The following is an 8,651-nucleotide window of genomic DNA, read 5'->3' as shown; positions in this document are numbered from 1 at the left end:
CAGACCAAACAGACTTCGGCCACCCTTGGTCAGACCAAACAGACGTTGGCCACCATTGTTCAGACCAAACAGACTCCGGCCAGCCTTGGTCAGACCAAACAGACTTTGGCTACCCTTGGTCAGACCAAACAGACGTTGGCCACCATCGGTAAGACCAAACAGACGTTGGCCATCATTGTTCAGAACAAACAGACTTCGGCAACCCTTGGTCAGACCAAACAGACTTCGGCCACCCTTGGTCAGACCAAACAGACGTTGGCCACCATTGTTCAGACCAAACAGATTTCGGCCACCCTTGGTCAGACCAAACAGACGTTGGCCACCATTTTTCAGACCAAACAGACTTGGGCCACCCTTGGTCAGACCAAACAGACTTTGCCCACCATTGGTCAGACCAAACAGACTTTGCCCACAATTGGTCAGACCAAACAGACGTTAGCCACCATTGGTCAGACCAAACAGACATTGGCCACCATTGTTCAGACCAAACAGACTTCGGCCACCCTTGGTCAGACCAAACAGACGTTGGCCACCATTGTTCAGACCAAACAGACTTCGGCCACCCTTGGTCAGACCAAACAGACTTTGCCCACCATTGGTCAGACCAAACAGACTTTGCCCACCATTGGTCAGACCAAACAGACTTCGGCTACCCTTGGTCAGACCAAACAGACTTTGCCCACCATTGGTCAGACCAAACAGACGTTGGCCACCATTGTTCAGACCAAACAGACTTCGGCAACCCTTGGTCAGACCAAACAGACGTTGGCCAACCTTGGTCAGACCAAACAGACTTTGCCCACCATTGGTCAGACCAAACAGACTTCGGCTACCCTTGGTCAGACCAAACAGACGTTGGCCACCATTGGTCAGACCAAAGAGACTTTGCCCACCATTGGTCAGACCAAACAGACTTCGGCCACCGTTGGTCAGACCAAACAGACTTCGGCCACCCTTGGTCAGACCAAACAGACGTTGGCCACTCTTGGTCAGACCAAACAGACGTTGGCCACCATTGTTCAGACCAAACAGACTTCGGCCACCCTTGGTCAGACCAAACAGACGTTGGCCACCATTGGTCAGACCAAACAGACTTCGGCGAAATGAAGGTATTTGCGATCGATTTTGCGAAACGAAGGTATTGCGAAAAGAAGATATTTGCGATCGATTTTACGAAATGAAGGTATTTGCGATCGATTTTGCGAAAAGAAGATATTTTCGAAAGAAGGTTTTGCGAAATGAAGGTATTTGCGATCGATTTTGCGAAACTAAGGTATTGCGAAAAGAAGATATTTGCGATCGATTTTACGAAATGAAGGTATTTGCGATCGATTTTGCGAAAAGAAGATATTTTCGAAAGAAGTTTTTGCAAAATGAAGGTATTTGCGATCGATTTTGCGAAACGAAGGTATTGCGAAAAGAAAATATTTGCGATCGATTTTACGAAATGAAGGTATTTGCGATCGATTTTGCGAAAAGAAGATATTTTCGAAAGAAGGTTTTGCGAAATGAAGGTATTTGCGATTGATTTTGCGAAACGAAGGTATTGCGAAAAGAAGATATTTGCGATCGATTTTACGAAATGAAGGTATTTGCGATCGATTTTGCGAAACGAAGATATTTTCGAAAGAAGGTATTGCGAATTGAAGGTATTTGCGATCGATTTTGCGAAACGAAGGTATTGCGAAAAGAAGATATTTGCGATCGATTTTGCGAAATGAAGGTATTTGCGATCGATTTTGCGAAACGAAGGTATTGCGAAAAGAAGATATTTGCGATCGATTTTACGAAATGAAGGTATTTGCGATCGATTTTGCGAAAAGAAGATATTTTCGAAAGAAGTTTTTGCGAAATGAAGGTATTTGCGATCGATTTTGCGAAACGAAGGTATTGCGAAAAGAAGATATTTGCGATCGATTTTACGAAATGAAGGTATTTGCGATCGATTTTGCGAAACGAAGATATTTTCGAAAGAAGGTATTGCGAAATGAAGGTATTTGCGATCGATTTTGCGAAACGAAGGTATTGCGAAAAGAAGATATTTGCGATCGATTTTACGAAATGAAGGTATTTGCGATCGATTTTGCGAAAAGAAGATATTTTCGAAAGAAGGTTTTGCGAAATGAAGGTATTTGCGATCGATTTTGCGAAACGAAGGTATTGCGAAAAGAAGATATTTGCGATCGATTTTACGAAATGAAGGTATTTGCGATCGATTTTGCGAAACGAAGATTTTTTCGAAAGAAGGTATTGCGAAATGAAGGTATTTGCAATCGATTTTGCGAAACGAAGGTATTGCGAAAAGAAGATATTTGCGATCGATTTTGCGAAATGAAGGTATTTGCGATCGATTTTGCGAAACGAAGGTATTGCGAAAAGAAGATATTTGCGATCGATTTTACGAAATGAATGTATTTGCGATCGATTTTGCGAAAAGAAGATATTTTCGAAAGAAGTTTTTGCGAAATGAAGGTATTTGCGATCGATTTTGCGAAACGAAGGTATTGCGAAAAGAAGATATTTGCGATCGATTTTACGAAATGAAGGTATTTGCGATCGATTTTGCGAAACGAAGATATTTTCGAAAGAAGGTATTGCAAAATGAAGGTATTTGCGATCGATTTTGCGAAACGAAGGTATTGCGAAAAGAAGATATTTGCGATCGATTTTACGAAATGAAGGTATTTGCGATTGATTTTGCGAAAAGAAGATATTTTCGAAAGAAGGTTTTGCGAAATGAAGGTATTTGCAATCGATTTTGCGAAACGAAGGTATTGCGAAAAGAAGATATTTGCGATCGATTGTACGAAATGAAGGTATTTGCGATCGATTTTGCGAAAAGAAGATATTTTCGAAAGAAGTTTTTGCGAAATGAAGGTATTTGCGATCGATTTTGCGAAACGAAGGTATTGCGAAAAGAAGATATTTGCGATCGATTTTACGAAATGAAGGTATTTGCGATCGATTTTGCGAAACGAAGATATTTTCGAAAGAAGTTTTTGCGAAATGAAGGTATTTGCGATCGATTTTGCGAAACGAAGGTATTGCGAAAAGAAGATATTTGCGATCGATTTTACGAAATGAAGGTATTTGCGATCGATTTTGCGAAACGAAGATATTTTCGAAAGAAGGTATTGCGAAATGAAGGTATTTGCGATCGATTTTGCGAAACGAAGGTATTGCGAAAAGAAGATATTTGCGATCGATTTTACGAAATGAAGGTATTTGCGATTGATTTTGCGAAAAGAAGATATTTTCGAAAGAAGGTTTTGCGAAATGAAGGTATTTGCAATCGATTTTGCGAAACGAAGGTATTGCGAAAAGAAGATATTTGCGATCGATTGTACGAAATGAAGGTATTTGCGATCGATTTTGCGAAAAGAAGATATTTTCGAAAGAAGTTTTTGCGAAATGAAGGTATTTGCGATCGATTTTGCGAAACGAAGGTATTGCGAAAAGAAGATATTTGCGATCGATTTTACGAAATGAAGGTATTTGCGATCGATTTTGCGAAACGAAGGTATTGCGAAAAGAAGATATTTGCGATCGATTTTACGAAATGAAGGTATTTGCGATCGATTTTTCAAAAAGAAGATATTTTCGAAAGAAGGTTTTGCGAAATGAAGGTATTTGCGATCGATTTTGCGAAACGAAGGTATTGCGAAAAGAAGATATTTGCGATCGATTTTACGAAATGAAGGTATTTGCGATCGATTTTGCGAAACGAAGATATTTTCGAAAGAAGGTATTGCGAAATGAAGGTATTTGCGATCGATTTTGCGAAACGAAGGTATTGCGAAAAGAAGATATTTGCGATCGATTTTGCGAAATGAAGGTATTTGCGATCGATTTTGCGAAACGAAGGTATTGCGAAAAGAAGATATTTGCGATCGATTTTACGAAATGAAGGTATTTGCGATCGATTTTGCGAAAAGAAGATATTTTCGAAAGAAGTTTTTGCGAAATGAAGGTATTTGCGATCGATTTTGCGAAACGAAGGTATTGCGAAAAGAAGATATTTGCGATCGATTTTACGAAATGAAGGTATTTGCGATCGATTTTGCGAAACGAAGATATTTTCGAAAGAAGGTATTGCGAAATGAAGGTATTTGCGATCGATTTTGCGAAACGAAGGTATTGCGAAAAGAAGATATTTGCGATCGATTTTACGAAATGAAGGTATTTGCGATTGATTTTGCGAAAAGAAGATATTTTCGAAAGAAGGTTTTGCGAAATGAAGGTATTTGCGATCGATTTTGCGAAACGAAGGTATTGCGAAAAGAAGATATTTGCGATCGATTTTACGAAATGAAGGTATTTGCGACCGATTTTGCGAAAAGAAGATATTTTCGAAAGAAGTTTTTGCGAAATGAAGGTATTTGCGATCGATTTTGCGAAACGAAGGTATTGCGAAAAGAAGATATTTGCGATCGATTTTACGAAATGAAGGTATTTGCGATCGATTTTGCGAAAAGAAGATATTTTCGAAAGAAGGTATTGCGAAATGAAGGTATTTGCGATCGATTTTGCGAAACGAAGGTATTGCGAAAAGAAGATATTTGCTATCGATTTTACGAAATGAAGGTATTTGCGATCGATTTTGCGAAAAGAAGATATTTTCAAAAAAGATTTTCGCGAAATGAAGGTATTTGCGATCGATTTTGCGAAAAGAAGATATTTGCGATCGATTTTACGAAATGAAGGTATTTGCGATCGATTTTGCGAAAAGAAGATATTTTCGAAAGAAGGTTTTGCGAAATGAAGATATTTGCGATCGATTTTACGAAATGAAGGTATTTTCGATCGATTTTGCGAAAAGAAGATATTTTCGAAAGAAGTTTTTACGAAATGAAGGTATTTGCGATTGATTTTGCGAAAAGAAGATATTTTCGAAAGAAGGTTTTGCGAAATGAAGGTATTTGCGATCGATTTTGCGAAACGAAGGTATTGCGAAAAGAAGATATTTGCGATCGATTTTACGAAATGAAGGTATTTGCGACCGATTTTGCGAAAAGAAGATATTTTCGAAAGAAGTTTTTGCGAAATGAAGGTATTTGCGATCGATTTTGCGAAACGAAGGTATTGCGAAAAGAAGATATTTGCGATCGATTTTACGAAATGAAGGTATTTGCGATCGATTTTGCGAAAAGAAGATATTTTCGAAAGAAGGTATTGCGAAATGAAGGTATTTGCGATCGATTTTGCGAAACGAAGGTATTGCGAAAAGAAGATATTTGCGATCGATTTTACGAAATGAAGGTATTTGCGATCGATTTTGCGAAAAGAAGATATTTTCAAAAAAGATTTTCGCGAAATGAAGGTATTTGCGATCGATTTTGCGAAAAGAAGATATTTGCGATCGATTTTACGAAATGAAGGTATTTGCGATCGATTTTGCGAAAAGAAGATATTTTCGAAAGAAGGTTTTGCGAAATGAAGATATTTGCGATCGATTTTACGAAATGAAGGTATTTTCGATCGATTTTGCGAAAAGAAGATATTTTCGAAAGAAGTTTTTGCGAAATGAAGGTATTTGCAATCGATTTTGCGAAACGAAGATATTTTCGAAAGAAGGTATTGCGAAATGAAGGTATTTGCGATCGATTTTGCGAAACGAAGGTATTGCGAAAAGAAGATATTTGCGATCGATTTTACGAAATGAAGGTATTTGCGATCGATTTTGCGAAAAGAAGATATTTTCGAAAGAAGGTATTGCGAAATGAAGGTATTTGCGATCGATTTTGCGAAACGAAGGTATTGCGAAAAGAAGATATTTGCGATCGATTTTACGAAATGAAGGTATTTTCGATCGATTTTGCGAAAAGAAGATATTTTCGAAAGAAGTTTTTGCGATCGATTTTGCGAAACGAAGGTATTGCGAAAAGAAGATATTTGCGATCGATTTTACGAAATGAAGGTATTTGCGATCGATTTTGCGAAAAGAAGATATTTTCGAAAGAAGGTATTGCGAAATGAAGGTATTTGCGATCGATTTTGCGAAACGAAGGTATTGCGAAAAGAAGATATTTGCGATCGATTTTACGAAATGAAGGTATTTTCGATCGATTTTGCGAAACGAAGGTATTGCGAAATGAAGGTATTTGCGATCGATTTTGCGAAAAGATATTATCGAAAGAAGGTTTTGCGAAAAGAAGATATTTGCGATCGATTTTGCCAAAAGAACATTTTTTCGATCGGTTTTGCGAAAAGAAAGAAAAAAAGTCAAAAGCGAAAAAAAACAGCTCTGATGCCTTTATATCTCGAATACGATGCCTCTTTTATTTTTCTTGTTCTTCTTAAGTTGTTTTTTTTTTCGTTTTGACCCAAAAACCGACCATTCATACTTTACTTGCCATAAAAAATTGTATTATTCCTGCTCTGGGTCAAAAACGAAAAAAAAATCAGCTCTGATGCCTTTATATCTCGAATACGATGCCTCTATTTTATTTTTCTTGTTCTTCTTAAGTCCTCTGATGTCTTTATTTTCCAATACGATGCTCATATGTTTCTTTGATTTTGTCGGTGTTATTGTATTTTTTTGGTCGCTTGCGGCCAATTGAGTGTTGACGGACCATGATTTTCTCTGAGCTTTTAGACTAAGTTGAGACGTTTTTGACGTTTCCCCGGCTATTTTAGGCGCTTTTTCGGCCCTTTCTGACGTTTTTTTTCGGCTATTTTTGACGTTTTTTAGACCTATTTTGGACGTTTTTTCGGCCATTTCTGACGTTTTTTTCGGCTATTTTTGACGTTTTTTAGACCTATTTTGGACGTTTTTTCGGCCATTTCTGACGTTTTTTTCGGCTATTTTTGACGTTTTTTAGACCTATTTTGGACGTTTTTTCGGCCATTTCTGACGTTTTTTTCGGCTATTTTTGACGTTTTTTAGACCTATTTTGGACGTTTTTTCGGCCATTTCTGACGTTTTTTTCGGCTATTTTTGACGTTTTTTAGACCTATTTTGGACGTTTTTTCGGCCATTTCTAACGTTTTTTAGACCTATTTTGGACGTTTTTTCGGCCATTTCTGACGTTTTTTTCGGCTATTTTTGACGGTTTTTTCGGCTATTTTTGACGTTTTCCCGGCTATTTTAGGCGATTTTTTCGGCTAGCCGAGACTTGGATTAAGAATTGCCAAGTCTTAAATCAGACTTGGATTAAGAATTGCCAAGTCTTAAATCAGACTTGGATTAAGAATTGCCAAGTCTTAAATCAGACTTGGATTAGACTTGCCAAGCTTAAATCAGACTTGGATTAGACTTGCCAAGTCTCAGCCCAGACTTGGATTTAGACTGCCAAGTGTAAAAAGTGACATGATCATAGCTCTGAATCAGTAATGAAATAAGACTTGGATTTAGACTTGCCCAGTACTGAAACTGACTTGGCGTTAGGTCCGGGATGCTTTGAAATTGTGTTTCCATTTTCGGATTTCCAATGCTATTAGAACCTTTATTTTTATAGGAAAGTGTTGAAGTTTACATTTTTTTTGAAAATTAACTTGCGTGAAATTAACCTTGTGAAAGGATGGTAATAAACTTTATTCTCTTCTTTAATTTTTATTGGGCTACAAATATTGTCAATCAACTGAGTGCCAAACAATTCAAACACAAAAGCTTTCTTTGCTTTTTCTTCAAATATTTCAAATCATACCTTATTTTCAGTCGAAAGCTGTTCAATGAAAGCTCGGAAATCTTTAGCGGGCGATTGACATTCTATTTCGGTTGATGTGAACGAATTAGAATTCAGGTCCAATTCACCATCATCTGAGTTGGTTTGTTTGGTAACCAAAGCACAGTTTAGACCCTCAGTAGCTCGCCCATTGAAACCAGATCGACGGAACCGCCCGAGGTCAACAGGATTTATTCTCAGAGTTTTCAGAACAGCGTTTTCGGCTATCGACTCGAAGGTTTCGTCGGCCATGTTTGCACAAAGAGTTGCAAATTTTTGAAGTCGATCAATGATTTGACCACATGAGTTCCAATTAGTCTGGGCTCCGGTCAGCAGTTTTTTGTTGGTCGAAAGAAGGTTGCTGACCACATGTAATAGACTGTCCGCAATCTAAAAACAAAAAAACAACGGTTTTTATCTGAAACTGAATTATTGAGCAAGATAATTTTCATACTTAAACTGTTGATCAACTAGAAACATTATAAGATTTACTTCGACAAGGTTATCCTTGAACAAAATACTCTAGTCTGCTAATTCCCTAACGCTCTATGCTAAATGGCACCGAAGCCTAGAATAAAGTAGTTTGGAAATCGAAGCTATTATTTGAAAGATTTCATTTTAATCCATTTTAGAATACAGAATTAATTTAAGAGCGACCTGTGCTTTAAGCAGCCCTATTTGAAAATACGCTAGTTAAGCTTAAAACGCTTGAGCTTTAGTGATTATTGGGGAAAAAAATCTCGTTTTCGAAAAAGCGTCCGATTGGTTCTTCATTTTTCGCGATATTGTTTCTGATATTTTCTGTCCAATTTTGATCAATGCCTAGCTTAATTTTCACGCAGTGATTAAATATGACAAGCAAAAGTGTTTGCTTGAGAAAGGGGATCATTTTAGGTGACAGGGTGAAGTGTCTCTTTAGAAATAGTGGTCGATTTGTAAAGTGACCAATCAATTAAGTTGAAGCATGTCGTGTGACGTATTGAGAGG

General features: G+C 37.6%; 1 protein-coding gene across 1 annotated transcript in view; it reads right to left on the bottom strand.

Annotated features, from left to right (window-relative positions):
- Positions 1-7,616: 7,616 nt before the first annotated feature.
- The window catches only part of LOC142336434 (adhesion G protein-coupled receptor A3-like), a 34,791-nt gene continuing 33,756 nt past the window's right edge, over positions 7,617-8,651 (bottom strand). Inside the window, exon 10 of the mRNA XM_075385269.1 lies at positions 7,617-8,054. Within this exon, the coding sequence (XP_075241384.1) occupies positions 7,641-8,054 (414 nt within the window). The 3' untranslated portion in view covers positions 7,617-7,640. The remainder of the gene's footprint in view (positions 8,055-8,651) is intronic.

The sequence above is a fragment of the Convolutriloba macropyga genome, chromosome 1 (genome assembly GCF_964194025.1).
Source record: "Convolutriloba macropyga chromosome 1, txConMacr16.3, whole genome shotgun sequence".
NCBI lineage: Eukaryota > Metazoa > Xenacoelomorpha > Acoela > Convolutidae > Convolutriloba > Convolutriloba macropyga.
This window is presented reverse-complemented; position numbering and strand designations above follow the sequence as displayed.